Source organism: Symphalangus syndactylus, chromosome 10 (genome assembly GCF_028878055.3).
Source record: "Symphalangus syndactylus isolate Jambi chromosome 10, NHGRI_mSymSyn1-v2.1_pri, whole genome shotgun sequence".
In the NCBI taxonomy this organism is placed as follows: Eukaryota; Metazoa; Chordata; class Mammalia; order Primates; family Hylobatidae; genus Symphalangus; species Symphalangus syndactylus.
In genome coordinates, this window is record NC_072432.2 from 79,643,747 (window position 1) to 79,663,195 (window position 19,449).

Consider the following 19,449-nt stretch of genomic DNA (forward strand, 5'->3'; position numbering starts at 1 on the left):
TTTTACTTAACATAACTGGATGTTTTCTAAATGAATCAATTTCTATATATTTAGAAAGGTAGCCTATTTCTGTTGCATATACATATGAAAACACTTGCATTCTGCAAAACTGTCTATACAGTATTGCAGCTAGTCTGTGGATGTCAATATTAAAAAGCATATGTCAATTTCCTTATTCCTAATGTTTAATCAAATATCTGCAGTTTTTAACTATCAAATAAATTTTAGCTGGGCATAAATTTATTATTGAGTTAAGAGTTTCTATCTTATATGCTTCTGTACATAGAAAATATTAAATAAAAATTCTGAGATAAAATCATCGATATGATTGAACACTACTCTTAAAAGTGTAGTACTACAGTGATTTTTGAATGAAATCAGTAAAAATCTATAAATGTTGGACAAATTATGTCATACTTATTTTAAAACATATCTGAACTCACAAGACTTAAAGAAGTTAAGCAAATACAAAAGGGAAGTTAAAGCAGAGTGGTTAAAACTGAAGCCATAACTTCTTATTTCTTAACAACAATCCCAGGAACATAAAAGTGTAGAGATGAATGACTCCACAGAGAATAGAATTCTGGTACATGGACCCGTGGAAGAAGACATCCCTCAACATACCTTGCTGTTATCTGACTCACTATCTAGCTATTTAATTCCACTCTGCATGATTTTGACATCACTTTTAAAATGCTCTATTTGGAATTTTAAAAAATGATATGCATGAGAGCATCAATCCAAATATTTTATTAATTATATTACATTTTCTTCTTATTAAAGGTAACAGATAAGTTTTGTTGTTACCTTTATATATGAGTAATATTCATATTCCTCATACCATACTCCTTATAATTCATGTGGGTTAAGTACCAATAAATGTGAGTTTATGATAAAACAGAGTGATGAATGCAATAAGAAGCCTACTTACTATGATATAGCAAAAGCAATACATAATAAATGTATATCTCATGTACTAAAAATTAGAAATATTAATACAAATTATAAAGTAACTATGTACAAAGTATTGAAATGAGAGCATACAAAATTTTGTAAATGAACAGAAAAAGATGACAAAAATTCAAGATATTACCATAACTTTAGATTTAGAAATAAATTACTTACAACCTCTAGTAATTAAAATTAAAATTAAAATTAAAAAACAAATATTGGAAGATAGTTTAAAAAGCAGATTACAAAGAAGTGGAGACAATGAATTGACCTGAAATTATGATGTAGCCTAAAGAAAGAGAAAAATTTTTAACTGAGATAAGAGGCAGATTCAGTAAATAAGAAGGTATATCACATGTGTAATCTGAGTTCCTGAAAAAAGTAAAACAATGGTGAGGGAACATTGAGAAATATGGTGAAAATTTTCCAATATTGATGAAAGACATATATCCTCTACTCCTTGAAGAACAGTATATTCTAAGCAAGATAAATAAATTCATTTCTATAGTGTACCAAAGACAAAGACAAGGTCTAAAAACAGCCAAATAGACAAGACAGATCACTTCCAAAGAAATAAATATTAGACTGACAGTACTTTTCTTAATAGCAGAAAAGATGCAGCAATAACATCAAAGTGCTAAGAAATAATATTTGCCAATATAAAAAATCACATACCTAGAAAACTTATCAGTATTGAAGGGAAGCCAAACACATTTTCAGATTAACTAAACCATGTGACCACAGTGTACCTTATCTAAAAAATCTTCTTAACAAATGTGTTCCCACAAGAAGACTCAATTTCAAAATCTTCAATATTATTATTGTACTACCCTCTTCTCCTACATAACAAATAACAAAAGAACATTGAATCTACAGAATACACATTATGTTCTGTTTACACAACCTTTAGAGTCTGAGCTGTTATTATGGAGGCATTGATTTTTCCACCTTGAATACTTTTCTGGACATTGGGTTTTATAATTTCCTTGGGTACCAGTGATAGTTTAGAAACAGTGTTAGAGCAACAGGTAATTGTTGAGAGGCAAGAAAATTTCTGACAGTTTAAAGCAATGGTCCTGTCTCCCCGTCCATATTTCCAATCATAATTGTTTGCTTAAAAAACTATTAATTTAGTATTTTCTTTCTTACCTGGGCTGTGTCTATCCTCATGGTTATTCAGCATAGAATATTCTAGCAGCACCTGAAGCCACAAAATAACATATTAATTCTATGATTAAATTCTATAATAAAGGTATAAAATGGAATAAAAGATAAAATATGATGACTTTAATTAATTTATGACATTTCAAATGGGTTTTACTCTGTGGGACTCCACTTTACAATGGGCTTTCCTTTCCTTGCCCAAACTCTAGAGGTAAGGATAATATCCAGTAGCCTAGAAGTCGCCTAAAATTACATGTGCCCAGAATCGTACTTTTCCAGTATTTAAGGAAAACTAAAGAATCCTCATTTTTACATGAAATATTCTCATATTTCAATGTTGACAAGTTATTTCAAAGTGCTATAGATGCTAAAGGTTAAACAACCCGCGTGACCAAAAAACAAACAAAAATATGCATTCAAGCTATATTTCACAGACCTTCTCTTTATTGTGTTTGCTACAAGCCTTTTCTGTAAATCTTTACATGCAAACCCCTACATTTGGTGAGTTGACTCAAACTGAACATATTTTACCACCTCAGATGACTCTGAACTGACGTTAGTAGTAAAAAGTGTATATTCCAATGAAGTGTGAGTTTCATAAAAGCAGTGTAGTTTCCATCTTGTTCATCACTCCACAGTATACCCAGTTACTACAAAATTACCTAACATAGTAAGTACTGAATATTTGTGAAAACATTGTATCTATCGTCTATCTATCTATCTATCTATCTATCTATCTATCTATCTATCATCTATCTATCTATCTATCTATCATCTATCTATCATCTATCTATCATCTATCTATCTATCTATCATCTATCTATCATCTATCATCTATCATCTATCTATCTATCATCTATCTGTCTATAAATGATGGAATGAAGCAGACCAGATTATATTTAAAAGCCCTTTTGCCCAGATTATAGTTTCCAGCCTTCAGTCACACTAATAGGAAATTTTCCACACAGCCTCTGAGACATATACTCAGTCTAAATACTTTGAATGTTGCAGGAGTGTTCTTGGGAAGTATCTTGTTTCTGTGTAGTCACTTTAGGAAGCTATTCAAGCAACTGTTTCTGAGATCAGGGGATAGAGCTATCTCCTCCTTATCCATCTCCACCATCAAGAGTAGAACTAGCAAAAGTTTTATAAAACAAGTTTTTTTTTTTTGCTATAAAAATTGTAGAGCTTGTATTTTTGAGGCAAGGCCTGAAAAATAATAATTATTTCCTGAATTTCCATGGTATAATATTAATTCAATGTCAATCGTTAATTTTTTTGTGAATTACATCATATTTTAAGGTGAACATGATTATATAATTTTGCAATTTATGATAACAGCTTTTTACTATCTGAAATCTGCTTAACTCTAAAACTTCATTTTTACTCTAAATATGTTTTTTTTTTTTTTTTTTTTAGTTTTGGTCTATAACACTGCAGGACTGTGAGAGTCCTGTATACTTAATAATATGTTTACCTGCTGAAATTGTCCATTAGCCATTTTACTTCTTGAGGGCTATGGCCATGTCTTGTCCTGTGTTGTATTTACAGCTTTTACCCAACTGACTGGTCCGTTATTGATATGCGATAAATATTTGATGAATGAATGAATAAATAACTTTCTCTGGACTCCTTACGATAGTGGCTTATGTTACCATGGTTGTGAAATTTTAGTGCTTTGCACCAAAATATGTACTCTACTTCTTTTTTATCCAGTATTATTGTCATTAGTACTTTATTAACTAGAATTTTAACATTTATTTAGAATAATAATAATGTGAATACATTAAGGCTATTTGACTCTATTAAATTCCATTCAGCATGATTTTAACATCACTTTTAGTGCTCTATTTGAAATTTTAAAAAATGATATACACAATAGCATTAATCCAATTTTTTATTAACAATAATATTACATTTCCCTGTCATTAAAGATAATGGATAATGTATTGCTCTTGTTGTAGTAATATTAATATTCTAGCTAGATGAGTCTATTTAAATCTAGCATGAAACTGGCACTCTGGCTGATTAATATCCACTGATCATTTCTGATGCTGACAATATATTTTAACACATTATATAATTTTTTCAAAATCTTTATTTTTCCTTGGATATATTTATTAAATAAGAGTAATATTTGAAGAATCTGTAACTAATAATCATCCCTATCCTATAATTTTCCTTAGGAGTATATCATGCACATAATAGAGCCGTGGCATTTTCTGTGAGATATTTGATACTGTGGAGCCCTAAGCATGCATGTTAACAATGCGAGCAAATGTTACCCTTTTGGGAGAGGGGATGTTCTAGTCATACAATGTGCAATAAGGCATTGTACTTCTAATCTTTGAGGTGTGTGGCTAATGAGGAGACAAAAACAAATAAAATAACTGGCAGCAATTTGCTCAATGTTAGATGCAATAAAGAAGTAATCTGAACCCTGGGCATTGGCTAGCATAGGAACAACTCTGAAACGAGGACTTTCTGAGTTACAAACCAGTCAGCTTTGGCCACTGAATAAATAAGCAATCAGACTCCAGCAGATGGAAATAGCTTTTCATTGGTGCTTTGCTTTTTCATTTCTCTTAGAAGCAGTTGGTTCCTCTTGGTGAACTGTGAGCTGAAAGTAATCCGCAAGGTAGAACAATATAGAAGCTCGAGTCCTGCAGGCATAGTACTGCTATTATGAAAAACGGTGAAGGATGGGCAGCTCAGTCTTGCTTTAAAACGCAAGGATGTAATTATCATCGATGTTTTACCTTCTTTGAGTCCATGGCACAACACAACAGACAAAAGATGAAGTTTTAGTGCTTTCAAGCTCGCGTGGAGCAGATAATCTTTTTGGAGGTGATCAGGAAAATGTTATAGCTCCACATAATAGTAATGTATCATTTTCCCATTTATACCAGTTTTCATTTGACATTACAGTTTATGGAATTTTAAAAAATTCAGGAAATTATGACTTCTAAAAGGGGATATGACTATTTTAATTGACTTTCATTCAAAAATTTTTCATGTCTGTAAAATTTCTTCTTTTCTTTCTCTTGTTATCATCATCTTCTTTTCTGCCTCTCATAGTAACTACTTACAATTTCTGGATTATTTATTTTATGTTTATTAACTCATCCTATTTAATTTTATAATCAGTTGCATTGTTCATAACATGAATTTTTCTACTTAGCAGCTGTGCAAAGGCCAGGAGGTGGTGTGGAACCACATATTTTAGTTTTGCCTGTTGCATTTACCAATGAGGTACTTGGATGGTGAAACCGAGCAAAGTTTTTATTTTCTTGTAAAGTGTTTGGTGAGGAGACCTTAATCCTAAACCCTATTTCCAGTTCCCCTTTTTATTTTTGCTTTAAAATAATGCTGAAATAAGGGCCAAGTAGTATAACTTTTACAATATTGATTTACTTCAGAATAACCAAAGCCAGTATCGAAGGCTGTGCAGTCAGCTGTTAGCTGGAGGTTCTCCAAAGAAGAAAACAAACAGAATAGAGCTTGTAAAAACCACAAGAGACCCTTCCAAAGTGCTTCAAGACTGCTTTACAACAACTTCAATGAAGAGAACTGCACAGTATTTTATGATTAAATGGTGGAAACACAAGATAGGAACTATAATAATTTGTTGAATTTGGGATGAATTAATATGAATAGTTATTCTTAACCTAAAGAGGAATATTTACAACCATTTATTAAATATTCAACTTTATAGATAAAAACTTAGTTGTTCACATTATTAACTGATTTATTTAAAGAAAAATCTACTGCATGCTATCAAGTTACTCATTAATTTGCCAAAGTCTTAGAAAATAAGGCCAATAATACTATATAATGGCCATAAAGAGAACTCTCTCTCTTTTTTTTTTTTAACACACTTGTGATTGTATAAATAGTATAAATAGTATTTCCCATTGTGGAACTTAAGTTATATGTGATTTATTTGGATCAATGCTATGTCAGCTATATTAACAGTGTTATACCACTTGATTAGGGGATTAAAAAATTAATCCTTGTGAATGAGAATATGATGTAAGTTTTCTTTAATATCCCCATTTAATTGTTTTCTGGTTCTTCTATTTATATAGCAGTTTTTGTCTATCAATTTTTTTAACGTTAGTAGGAACACAAAATCCACATTGATTCCACTTGTGCCGAAAAATCTGCATTCCTCCTTTCTGATTTACTTATTATCTAATAATTAAGAGGTCAAAATGAGCCTAAATTCAGGTCGGTATATTTGACATGCATATGGAAAAACAGAAGTTTCATGTTTTGCTTTACTAGACTCTGCTTTGAGTCATGACAATGACTATTGTGGGATTTGAAGTATCACTCTTTGTGGAGTCTCTTATCTCTTATCTTATTTCATAACTACAGGCTCAGTTTCAAAAACATCATTGCAACTTTAGTTTAAATCAAAGAGATATGACCTTTTATTGTGCCTTTACTTTATTGTATAAATATTGTCAAAATAATAAAGCATATGATGATCCTGTATGAAGGAGAATCAACATACTGCTACTCATTTTCTAAATTGTGAAATGAGAATATGTATGCATGGGCCCATAACTTTTATCATATAGTATTTATTATAACATAGTACATAATTTTAGACAGCTTGATAAAAATGACCATTTTGGAAATTAAAATTTTTGATTACTTACCTAGAGGTAACTATTACAGTCATGTGTCACATAATGACAAGGATACATTCTGAGAAATATTTCGTTGGGCAATTTTGTTACTGTATGAACATCTTAGGGTATACTTCTACAAAGCCAGATAGTATAGCCACACACCTGGGCTATACAGTATTTTTTTTTTTAATTATACTTTAAGTTCTGGGATACATGTGCAGAACATGCAGGTTTGTTACATAGGTATGTACACGTGCCGTGGTGGTCTGCTGCACCCATCAACTCATCATCTACATTAATTATTTCTCCCTCCCCTAACTCCCCAACCCTCTGACAGGCCCTGGTGTGTGATGTTCCCCGCCCTGTATCCATGTATTCTCATTGTTCAACTCTCACTTATGAGTGAGAACATGTGGTGGCTGGTTTTATGTTCCTGTGTTAGTTTGCTGAGAATGATGGTTCCCAGCTTCACCTGTGTCCCTGCATAGGACATGAACTCATCCTTCTGCAAGGCTGCATAGTATTCCATGGTGTATATGCCTACAAATATATGGTATGTTTTCCTGGGCTACAAACCTCTGCAACATGTTTCTGTACTGAATACTATAGGCAGTTGTAACAAAAAGATAAATATTTGTGTACTTAAACATTTCTAAGCATAAGAAAGGTACAGTAAAAACACGGCATTATAATCTTATGAGACCACTGTCACATAAGCAGTCCATCACTGACTGAAATGTTGTTATGTGGTGCACGACTATATTTACCATTTGTATTAGTTTGCTGGGGTTGCCACAACAAAGTTCTACAGAATGGGCAGCTTAAACAAAAGGAATGTATTGTCTCACATTTCAGGAAGCTTTAAAGTCCAAGAGGAAGATGTGGGCAGTGTTGGTTCCTTCTGAGGGATATGAGAAAGAACCTGTTCCATGCCTGTCTCCGGGCTTCTGATGATTTCTTACCCATCTTTGGTGTTTCTGGATTTTTGCTCCATCACATTAACCTCACCTTCATCTTCACGTGGCATTCTTTCAATGTATCTGCCTCTAAATTTCTCCTGTAAATAAGAATGTTGTCATATTGCATTAAAGACCCTTTCTTTCTCAAATGGATTTTAGGGGAACACAATTCAACACATAACAGCATCACATTACACATCCTTTGTGATTTCTGTGCTGGCATAGGAATAATAATTACCATAATTTACTAAGCTCAGATTATTTGACTATCCAAACCAGCACAATAATTTATTTTATTTTATTTTAGACATCCCTAATGGAAATATATCAAATAGATCATCTAATATCACCATTATTTTACAATTAAAAAAACTTAGGCACAGAGAAAATGATGTTATCAATGCCACATAGCCAAACACAAATCCAGGCTATCTGAACCTTAGGTATTTGTAGAGGATTTGTGTTGCACATTCTATTTCATAAGCTGATTCCTAACTATTTCTCTTGTGTTTTCAGGTCATTTGTGATGTAAACATTCTGGAATTAGTATATTATGGACAACTGAAATGAGTTCAGATTTTTAAAAAAAATCTCTTTATCCAGAGCTATCTAACAAAGCCACTAGACAATTGATGCCTTTTTTCCATGATCGGTATTTATAAGCTTGAATTTTCAGATACTGCATGCACAACTTACTAGTTGTGTTAGTTTGGGGAAGAAAATAAATCCTTGAGTAATAATGATATAATTGCTCTGCTGTGATATAAAATATCAAATAAATGTTGACATTTCTATGTTAAAATGTTATTAATAAATATTCTATCAAACTTACTACCTTGTCAGTACTATTAATATATTTAGGAATACTGGATGAAATTTCAAAGGATGAGAATTGTTTAAATATATGACATAACAAATATTATAAGTAATAGAAATTATGATCTGATTTATCCTTTAGAACAAGATTTCAGACTGGTGTATGAAAGTAATGATAAGGGGACTAATACGCAAGCTATTTCAGTAACCTTAATGAAAGATTATGTTGGCCTTGATTAGTTTTACAAAAAATAAGAATAATTAAATGTGGTCAAATTAGGGATACAGCTTGGAAGCAGAGCCTATAGAATTCACTGGAAGGTTAGATATAGGATTCACTGGAAGGTTAGATTGAGCAAATAATAGAAAATAGAGGTAATTTCTAATAATTTGTTTAAAAATAAAGTTTATTGTGTGTGTCTAGGTATACAGTATAATGTTTCTGGATGAATATAGATAGTAAACAACGTTACTATACTGAAGCAAATGACCATATGCAGCATGTCACATCCATATTTATTTTTTCATGGCAAGAGCCACTAAAATCTACTCAGCATGAATCCCAGATATGGCATAATTTTATTACCTGTAGTCCTCATCTTGTACATTAGATTTTTTCATTTTTTCATCCTACGTATCTGCTACTTTGTATCATCTGACCTACATTTCTCCATTTTCTCTCTCCCACCCTTCATCCCGGGTAACCACTGTTTTGTTTCCTATCTCTAAATATTTGACTCTCTTTAAGATTTTCTATATAAGTAGAGTCAAAAGATAACAAATGTTGGTGAGCATGTGGAGAAAGAGGAAGTACACTGTTGGCAGGAATGTAAATTGGTATGGCCACTATGGAAAGCAGTATAGAGGTTTCTCGGAATTAAAAATAGGACTGCCATATGACTCAAAAATCCCTCTTCTAGGCATATAATAAAAATGAATAAATAAAAGAAAAAGAACAACCTGATAAAGATATCTGTACTCCCATGATTATTGCAGCATTATTCACAATAGCCAAGATATGGAAACAACCTAAGTGTGCATCAACAGACAAGAGGATAAACTGTGGCACACATATACAATGGAATAACATTCAGCCCTAACAATAGAGTTCTAAGAGTTTGGCCTGAGGAACAGGGTAAACTGAAGTGTTACTCAATTACCCAGGTATAAATGAGAACATAACTAAAGTCTCTAATAGTGGAAATAGAGATACATTAAAAGTTTGCTGTAGAATTGCTCGAAATTGATGACGGAAGGGTGCATTATCTAGAAGAGGGAGGAAGGTGATTTATAATTGGTGTTCTTAGTTGATGAAGGTCCCAGTAATTAAGATACTTCAAGAAACAAAACAAGAATATTTGCAGAGAATTCTGACATTCAACTCAGTTTTAGGCTTGCTGAGCTTGAAATGCTTATGGGACAACCATTTGGATATTTCCAATATCAATTAAAAAAAATTGCATCCCCCAGAGTAAAGTTCTGAGCAAGAAATAAAGATTTTGAAGACATAGTTACATTAATTACCTGAGGTTCTGAAATACAATATGTGAACTTTCTGGGCTTTATTGGAAATATTTTACAAAGTCTGTACCACTTATGAAAAGTAAATAAAATTTTACCAGAATATCAGTGATATTCCAGGTCTCTCCTTATATTATGTATTTGTTTTACCTGTAATTTAGCTTTATTTATCCCTTGTATGCTTTGAAATAATGAATTCCATTAATATGCATCTAGATTTTAAGCTTTGACTTCAAACACTATTCTCCGGTGGCAAATAAACTGATTAAAATTAAGACCCAGAAAATCCCTTTATTAATCTGTTGTTTAGATGCATACCTTCAATTTTTTTGTATTATATAACATTGCTTCCAGGCTGAAATCTGCAAATAACTACAGCACCATAACTGAACTTTGGCCAAAACACAGGAATTTATTTTAATGATCCCCCTATTTTCAAATTCTTCACTTGAAGTATAGGGCACTCCCTAGAGAGCAGAATCAATAAACCTTGAAGAATGCATATGGAACATTATTTAAACTAGGAGCTGAAGGGAAGCTAGCAGACGCTACTGAGCACTGAGGGTGAACTGCAGAAATCTGCCAGGGACAACAGGCACATAAATGAAACATGTATCCACAGGATGGTAACTGTGGTATAATGAGAGGAGTGAGAGGAAAAAGAACAGGGAAGCCAGTTACCTGACAGAACAGTAAGGGCCCCGTGTCCGTGCATGTTCACAAATCCCACATTTTCATTCACTCATTTAACAAAATGACTGAGCTTTCCAGTGCTGCACTTAGTTCTAAGAGTACAGAGTTGAATAAGATTCTGGAATGAATACTGATCATATCATTTATGTGTTCATAATGACACTCAGTGGTGTTATAGAAAGCCATAGAAAGAACATTTGATGTAAATCAATGGGTTAGGGAAGGCATCTGTCAGGAGTTTAGCCCTTCAAAGATATATTGCAGTTACCCAGAAAATGAAAAAGAAAACATTCAAAGCAGAGAGAAAAGCAGGTGCAAGGGCATGAAGGCAAGAATCAAAAAGTATTCTCCATAAGAACAGAAAACCAAACACCACATGTTCTCACTCACAAGCGGGAGCTGAACAACGAGAACACATGGACACAGGGAGGGGAACATCACATACCAGGGCCTGTCACGGGGTGGGGGTCTGGGGGAAGAATAGCATTAGGAGAAACACTTAATGTAGATGACAGGTTGATGGGTGCAGGAAACCACCATGTCACATGTATACCTGTGTGACAAACCTGCACATTCTGCACGTGTATCCCAAAACTTACAGTATAATAATAATAAAAAAAAATTTTTTAAAGAAAAAAACAGTATTCTCGGGATTGGCAGGAAGAGATGATGCTGGAGAAGTTTCAAAAATAGGCTGAGATTGTGAATGATTTTGTGTGATACACCAAGGAGCTTGCATCTTAATATGAAGGTGATGAAGAAGCATTGAATTATTCTGAGCAGCAGGATGAAATAAAGTAACAAGACTTTTGTCATCAGGGTGGAGGATGCCACAGAGTGAGTCAAAATCCATATTAGACTTTAAAAAGACACTAGTATTTAAGAAACAGAGGGAAAAGAGGAAGTGTAGGGAGAATTTGCAAATAAGAAACTAATTATTAAGCATTAACATCCATGGATATTTTTGAAATTCATTCACAGGTGCTCTATATTATAATTTTTCTAAGAAAACTACACAAAGGTTATCTATAAAAATAAACAGAATAAAAGAATAACTAAGAATAAAAATTAGGCACAAATCTCTGGTTCTTTTTTCCCATGCATAGCTATTGCAAGGATATGAAATAAAATTTTAACTTTACAGAAAAGTAAAATATCAAAACTACTCCTGTTAATTGCTTGAAGGAGAATGACAGACTATAAATATGTTCTAATAACAAAACTGATACAGACGTTGCAAAACCTAACTTTACACATCAAGAAAACTGAAAATTTTCAAATCACATGATAGTTTGCCTTTACTTCTCAGGAAATTTTTAAGAGATGTGGCATGTTTACTAGCTTTTAAATATTGTGTGATAACTGTGACTATTGCAGAGTAGTTAATAGGAGCAATATAAAGCCAGAGATATGTTTTTCTTTTTAATGTCCAGTAGTAAAATAATCACGATTACTTAGATTAAAATGAAATATTTTATTTTCATCTATCCAATATTTATGTAATAATCTTTTTTTTTTTTTTTTTTAGATCGAGTTTCACTCTTGTTGTCACCCAGGCTGGAGTGCAGTGGTGCGATCTTGGCTGACTGCAACCTCCACCTCCCAGGTTCAAGCTGTTCTCCTGCCTCAGCCTCCAGAGTAGCTGGGACTACAGGTGCGCACCACCACGCCTGGCTAACGTTGGCATTTTTAGTAGAGACAGGGTTTCACCATGTTGACCAAGATGTTCTCCATCTCCTGACCTTGGGATCCGCCCGTCTCGGCCTCCCAAAGTGCTGGGATTAGAGGCGTGAACCACTGTGCCCGGCCATAAATACTTTTAAGAGTTTCAGCAATGTGAGTTACTGAGCTAGAAGTCAGAGACAGGAAGAAAAATAATCCAAAGAACAAAACAATTACGAAGCCGCTGTATTAATATGTTGCACGCTGCTGATAAAGACATACCCGAGACTGGGGAATTTACAAAGAAAAATGATTTAATGGAGAATTCAGAGTTCTGCGTGGCTGGGGAAGCTTCACAATCATGGCAGAAGGTGAGGAGGAGCAAGTCACATCCTACCTGGATGGCGGCAGGAAAAAAGAAAGAGTTTGTGCAGGGGAACTCCTCTTTTAAAAACCATCAGCTCTCAGGAGACTTATTCTCTGTCATGAGAAAGCACTGGAAGAGCTGCCCCCATGATTGAATTACCTCCCACCAGGTTCCTCCCACAATAGGTGGGAACTCAAGATGAGAGCGGGGTGAGGACACAGCCAAACAATATCAGCCACCACACAAACATGAACTTACGCGAAAATGCAGTTAATGTCATTATATAACACAAATACATGCAAAGACACAAAGTAATGAAAGCCTTGGTTAACCAGGTAGATAGGGTAGTAGTCAGCAAATGCTTTCTGGCTAAGATTGGTGTTGCTATACTGAACCAAAATAAGAACATGAATTAAGTGGGTAAAAACTACGTGAAGAAAATGTTTCACTGTAATGTTTACTCAAATTTATGATATCCAAAGTTGGAAAATATTAACTTTTTAAAAACAGCAATTACATATGTGTTTTGCTTTCATTACTCTAAGAGTAGTGTGAAGGATAGATTTTAAGGTGACAAAGGTAAACTCAAAAAAGCTAATCAAGTCCTGTAGGATTTCCGACTAGAGAGAATAATAAACTTTACTTCAAATAGCAAAGTTCAGGTACAAATTCCAGGAATAAGAAAACAAGTCAAATATGAAAAATGTGAAAGTGGTTCAAAGCAGCAATGGTGGAAAGCAGTTACATGAATTTGAAAAGTAGGGTTAAAGGAGTAAAGGAATTAAAGAACTAGAAACAAAGGGGTAGACACATAGATGACTGTTATGAACATGTCTATCCAAACATATCTGAAAAAACATGGTGAAGTGGACACACTCTTGGGAAAATAGTAAAATAAAAACAATGCAATAAATCTTAATAATCACATAGCTATTTGAGAATTTGAATTCCTAATTTTATTTTTTTTCCACAAATAAACCTGTAGGTATAAATAGTTTCACTTCTGAATTATAACAAATACTTAAATTATAAGTTTTGCTGATGTTACAAATATCTCCTATGGAATAAAAAAGGAGGAACGGTCCTCAATCCATGTAATGAGTCTCAAATAACCTTGACACCAAAACCTGATAAAGAAATTATAAGAATAGAAATTTATACACTAATATCACTTATAAATATGAATATAAATTTTCTAAGTAACATATTGGTGATTCAAATTATGGATCATGAATCCATAAAAGATTCATGACTTTTATCGATAATAAAAATAGTAAACACAATCGTTATTTATTTAAAATATTAATAAATTTAGCTTGATAAAATTGAGAATTGCTTATTAATGTAGATAATTGAGAGTAGAATGCAATTTACTCAATTGTAAAATGTATTTTAACCCAGATAAGCTATAAATGTTTTATGTTTAGCATATATAAAGTGCTTTTTAAAAGCAATAAAAGATTAACAACCTAATTGTTTTAAGGCTGAGAGATATAGTCACTTCACAGGTGAATATTTTTAAATAGCCTATAAGTATGAAAACATGCTTAACTCTAATGTGATCAAGAATTATCTTTGATCTTATTTACAAAGACTGAATTATTTACAAATTGCAAATTAAACCAACTAAGATAGAATGGCCAATATTTAAAAAAATAAAATAAAATCTAACAAAGTTATGACATTTGAAGCATTAAAAATTTCCATATACTATATGAACAATATAAATTGTTAAAACTCCTTTTGAATATCATTCAGCATCATTTACTAATATTAAACATGCAAATACTCTATCAATAAGCAAGTCCACTTCTAGGTGTGTAACCAACTGATACTCATGTCCACATTATCCAAGATTCTTATTGTGGAATATTAATGGGAACATTACAATAGGCCAAAAGTTGAAAACAATCCAAATACCCACCAAGACTAGATTAGATTGCTGTAAATAAACCCAAGGGAATACTATGCAACAATAAAAACAAAGGAATTATGAGTGACAACAGTATATAAATCTTTGCTAAACATGAGAAGCCATAGAGAAAATTTAATATTTGCTAGTTAATTATATTTATATAAGCTCCAAAACACAGATCAAATTAAGCTATGGTATTTAGTATGAATATTATGGGGTGCAAGGAAGTTATTCCCATAACATTTAGGATAAGGTTTATCTGCAGAGAAGAGATGAAAAGTTGTAGAATTTGGAATGAAGTGTCATTGAGGAAGCTAACAGTATTCCCTTTGTCTGGAGTCTGGTTATGTGAATTCAGTTTTGATAAATCATCAAGCTGTAACTTTTTGTTTTGTGTATTTTCTCTGCACTATATTTCATGATGAAAAATATGAAAAGCTATTCTTGACAGGTAAATACATTGTTGCTGGCTTAGTCCTATCTTTTTCAAATAGCCTAATCCTTTTCCAAATGACACTGTGTTTAGTTCTGTAGAACTCAGCTATTGTGCAAGAATTTTAGAGTCAGTTATGAGGAAGAGATAACAATTGGTAGGTAAGTGGAATTCGAGATACTTAGTAGGTAAAAATTTTAGCAAGACATCTAAAAATTTACCTAGGATATTTTGGGAGATTAAGAGAGATACCGTACTGGAGATACTGCTATTTTCATTTATTAATGGTTGAATGGCAGAACAAAAATAATTCAATTTCAAATATTATTGTCTATCTAGGGAGATCTTTTAGGGGTATAGGAAGATTTTATGTATTAAACTCTCCTTATATTAATCAAGTTTATCAATTCTTAAGAAAAATACATGGCAGCTTGGATTGCTGGCAAGATGGTCAACTAGGAAAAGCTCTGGTCTGCAGCTTCCAGCGAGATTGACACAGAAGGTGGGTGATTTCTGCATTTCCAACTGAGGAACTTGGTTCATCTCAGTGGAACTGGTTGGAGAGTGGGTGCAGTGCATGGAGGGCAAGCAGAAGCAGGTGGGGCATCTCCTCACCCAGGAAGCACAAGGGGTCGGGGAATTCTCTCATCTACCACAGGGAAGCTGTGAGGGACTGTGCCTGAGGAATGGTGCACTCCTGCCCAGATGCTGTGCTTTTCCTATGGTCTTCATAACCCACAGACCAGGAGATTCCCTCCAGTGCCTATGCCACCAGGGCGCTGGGTTTCAAGCACAAAACTAGGCAGCCATTTGGGCAGACACTGAGCTAACTATAGGAGTTTTTTTTTTTTCCATACCCCAGTGAATACTGGAATGGCATTGACACAGAACAGTGCACTCCCCTGGAAAGGGGGCTGAAGCCAGGGAGCCAAGTGGTCTGGCTCGGCGGGTCCCACGCCCACAGAGCCCAGCAAGCAAAGATCCACCTGGCTTGAAATTCTCGCTGCCAGCACAGCAGTCTGAAGTCAAACTGGGATGCTTGAACTTCATTGGGGGAGTGATGACCGCCATTGCTGAGGCTTGAGTAGGTGGTTTTACCCTCACAGTGTAAACAAAGCTGCCTGGAAGTTTGAACAGGGCAGAGCCCACCACAGATCAGCAAGGCTGCTGTGGCCAGACTGCCTTTCTAGATTCCTCCTCTCTGGACAGGGTATCTCTGAAAAAAAGGAAGCAGCCCAGTCAGGGACTTATAGATAAAACTCCCGTCTTCCTGGGACAGAGCACCTGGGGGAAGGGGTGGCTGTGGGCGCAGCTTCGGTAGACTCAAATGCCCCTGCCTGATGGCTCTGAAGACAGCAGCAGATCTCCCAGCACAGCGTTTGAGCTCTGGTAAAGAACAGAGCTGCCTCCTCAAGTGGGTCCCTGAGCCCCATGTATCCTGACTGGGAGACACCTCCCAGTAAGGGCCAAAAGGCACCTCGTACAGGAGAGCACTGGCTGGCATCTGGTGGGTTCCCCTCTGGGACTAAGCTTCCAGAGGAAAGAGCAGGCAGGAATCTTTGTTCTGCAGCCTCCACTGGTGACACCCAGGCAAACAGGGTCTGGAGTGAATCTCCAGCAAACTCCAGCAGACTTGCAGCAAAATGGCCTGACTGTTAGAAGGAAAACTAACAAACAGAAAGGAATAGCACATCCACTCAGAGACCCCCTCTGAATGTCACCAACATCAAAAGTAAGGGTAGGTACATCCACAAAGATGGGGATAAATCATCACAAAAAGGCTGAAAATTCCAAAAACCAGAATGCCTCCTCTCCTCCAAAGAATCACAACTCCTTGCCAGTGAGGGAACAAAACTGGATGGAGAATGAGTCTGATGAATTGACAGAAGTAGGCTACAGAAGGTGGGTAATAACAAACTCCTCTGAGCTAAAGGAGCATGTTCTAACCAAATTCAAGGAAGCTAAGAACCTTGATACAAGTTTACAGGAACTGCTAACTAGAATAACCAGTTTAGAGAAAAACATACATGAAATGATGGAGTTGAAAAACACAGCACGAGAACTTCCTGAAGCACACACAAGTATCAACAGCTGAATCGGTCAAGCAGAATAAAGGATATCAGAGATTGAAGATCAACTTAATGAAGTAAAGCTAGAAGACAAGAATAGAGAAAAAAGAATGGAAAGGAACAAACAAAGCCTCCAAGAAATGTGGGGCTATGTGAAAAGACCAAGCCTACATTTCATTTGTGTACCTGAAAGTGACGGGGAGAATGGGACCAAGTTGAAAAACACTCTTCAGGATATTACCCAGGAGAACTTCTCCAACCAAGCAAGACAGGCCAACATTCAAATTCAAGAAATACAGAGAAAACCACAAAGATACTCCGTGAGAAGAGCAACCCCAAGACATAAAATCGTAAGATTCACCAATGTTGAAATGAAGGGATATATGTTAAGAGTAGCCAGAGAGAAAGGTCAGGTAATCCATAAAGGGAAGCCCATAAGACTAACAGTGGATCATGCTGCAGAAACCTTACATGCCAGAAGAGAGTGGGGGCCAATATTCAACCTTCTTAAAGAAAAGAATATTCAACCCAGAGTTTCATATCCAGAAAAACTAAGCTTTATAAGTGAAGGAGAAATGAATTCCTTTACAGACAAGCAAATGCTGAAAGATTTTGTCAACACCACCAGGACTGCCTTACAAGAGCTCCTGAAGGAAGTGCTAAGCATGGAAAGAAACAATTGGTACCAGCCACTGCAAAAACATGCCAAATGATAAAGACAATCAACACTATGAAGAAACTGCATCAATTAATGGGCAAAATAACCAGCTAGCATCATAATGACAGGATCAAATTCACACATAACTATATTAACCTTAAATGGAAATGGGCTAAATGCCCCAGTTAAAATACACAGACTTGGAAATTGAATAAAGAGTCAAAACCTATCAGTATGCTGTGTTCAGGAGACCCACTTCATGGGCAAAGACACACGTAGGCTCAAAATAAAGGGAGGGAGGAATATTTACCGAGCAAATGGAAAGCAAAAAAAAAAAAAAAAAAAAGCAAACAAACAGAAAACAGGGTTTCAATCATAGTCTCTGGTAAAACAGACTTTAAGCCAACAAAGATGAAAAGAGACAAGGATGGGCATTACATAATGGTAAAGGGATCAGTGCAATAAGAAGAACTCACTATCCTAAATATATATGCACCCAATACAGGAGTACCCAGATTCATAAAGCAAGTTCTTGGAGACCTACAAAGACACTTAGACTCCCACACAATAATAGTGGAAGACTTTAACACCCCACTGTCAATATTAGACAGATCAACGAGACAGAAAATTAACAAGGATATTCAGGACCTGAACTCAGCTCTGGACCAATCGGACGTAATAGACATCTACAGAACTCTCCACCCCAGAGAAACAGGATATATATTCTTCTCAGCAACACATCACATTTATTCTAAAATTGACCACCTAATTGGAAGTAAAGCACTCCACAGCAAATGCAAACAAACAGAAATCGTAACAGTCTCAGTCCACAGTGCAAACAAATTAGAACTCAGGATTAAGAAACTCACTCAAAACTGCACAACTACATGGAAACTATACAACCTGCTCCTGAATGACTACTGGGTAAATAACAAAATGAAGGCAGAAATAAAGACGTTCTTTGAAACCAATGAGAACAAAGACACAAGTTACCGGAATATCTGGGACACATTTAAAGCAGTTTTTAGAGGGAAATTTAAGCAATAAATGCCCACAAGAGAAACGAGGAAAGATTTAAAATCGACAATCTACCATCAAAATTAAAATAACTAGAGAAGCAAGAGTGAACAATTTCAAAACCTAGCCGAAGACAAGAAATAATTAAGGTAAGAGCAGAACTGAAGAAGATAGAGACACGAAAAACCCATCAAAAAATCAATGAACCCAGGAGCTGGTTTATGAAAAGATCAACAAAATGGATAGACCACTAGCCTTACTAATAAAGAAGAAAAGAGAGAAGAATAGAATATATACAATAAAAAATGATAAATGGGATATCACTACTGATCCCACAGACATACAAACTACTATCAGAGACTACTATAAACACCTCTATGCAACTAAACTAGAAAATCTACAAGAAATGGATAAATTTCTGGACACATAAACCCTCCCAAGTCTAAACCAGGAAGAAGTCGAATCTCTGAATAGAACAATAGCTAGTTTTGAAATTGAGGCAGTAATTAATAGCCTACCAAACAAAATGTCTAGGACTAGATGGATTCACAGCTGAATTCTACCAGAGGTACAAAGAGGAACTA

At 34.8% G+C, this 19,449-nt stretch overlaps 1 protein-coding gene across 1 annotated transcript in view; it reads left to right on the forward strand.

Annotated features, from left to right (window-relative positions):
• Nucleotides 1-15,580, forward strand: part of LOC129491630 (putative uncharacterized protein CCDC28A-AS1) — a 51,330-nt gene extending 35,750 nt beyond the window's left edge. The window contains exons 4-5 of the mRNA XM_055296158.2: nt 12,273-12,398; nt 15,537-15,580. Coding sequence (XP_055152133.2) covers nt 12,273-12,398; nt 15,537-15,580 — 170 coding nt within the window. The remainder of the gene's footprint in view (nt 1-12,272; nt 12,399-15,536) is intronic.
• Nucleotides 15,581-19,449: the final 3,869 nt, after the last annotated feature.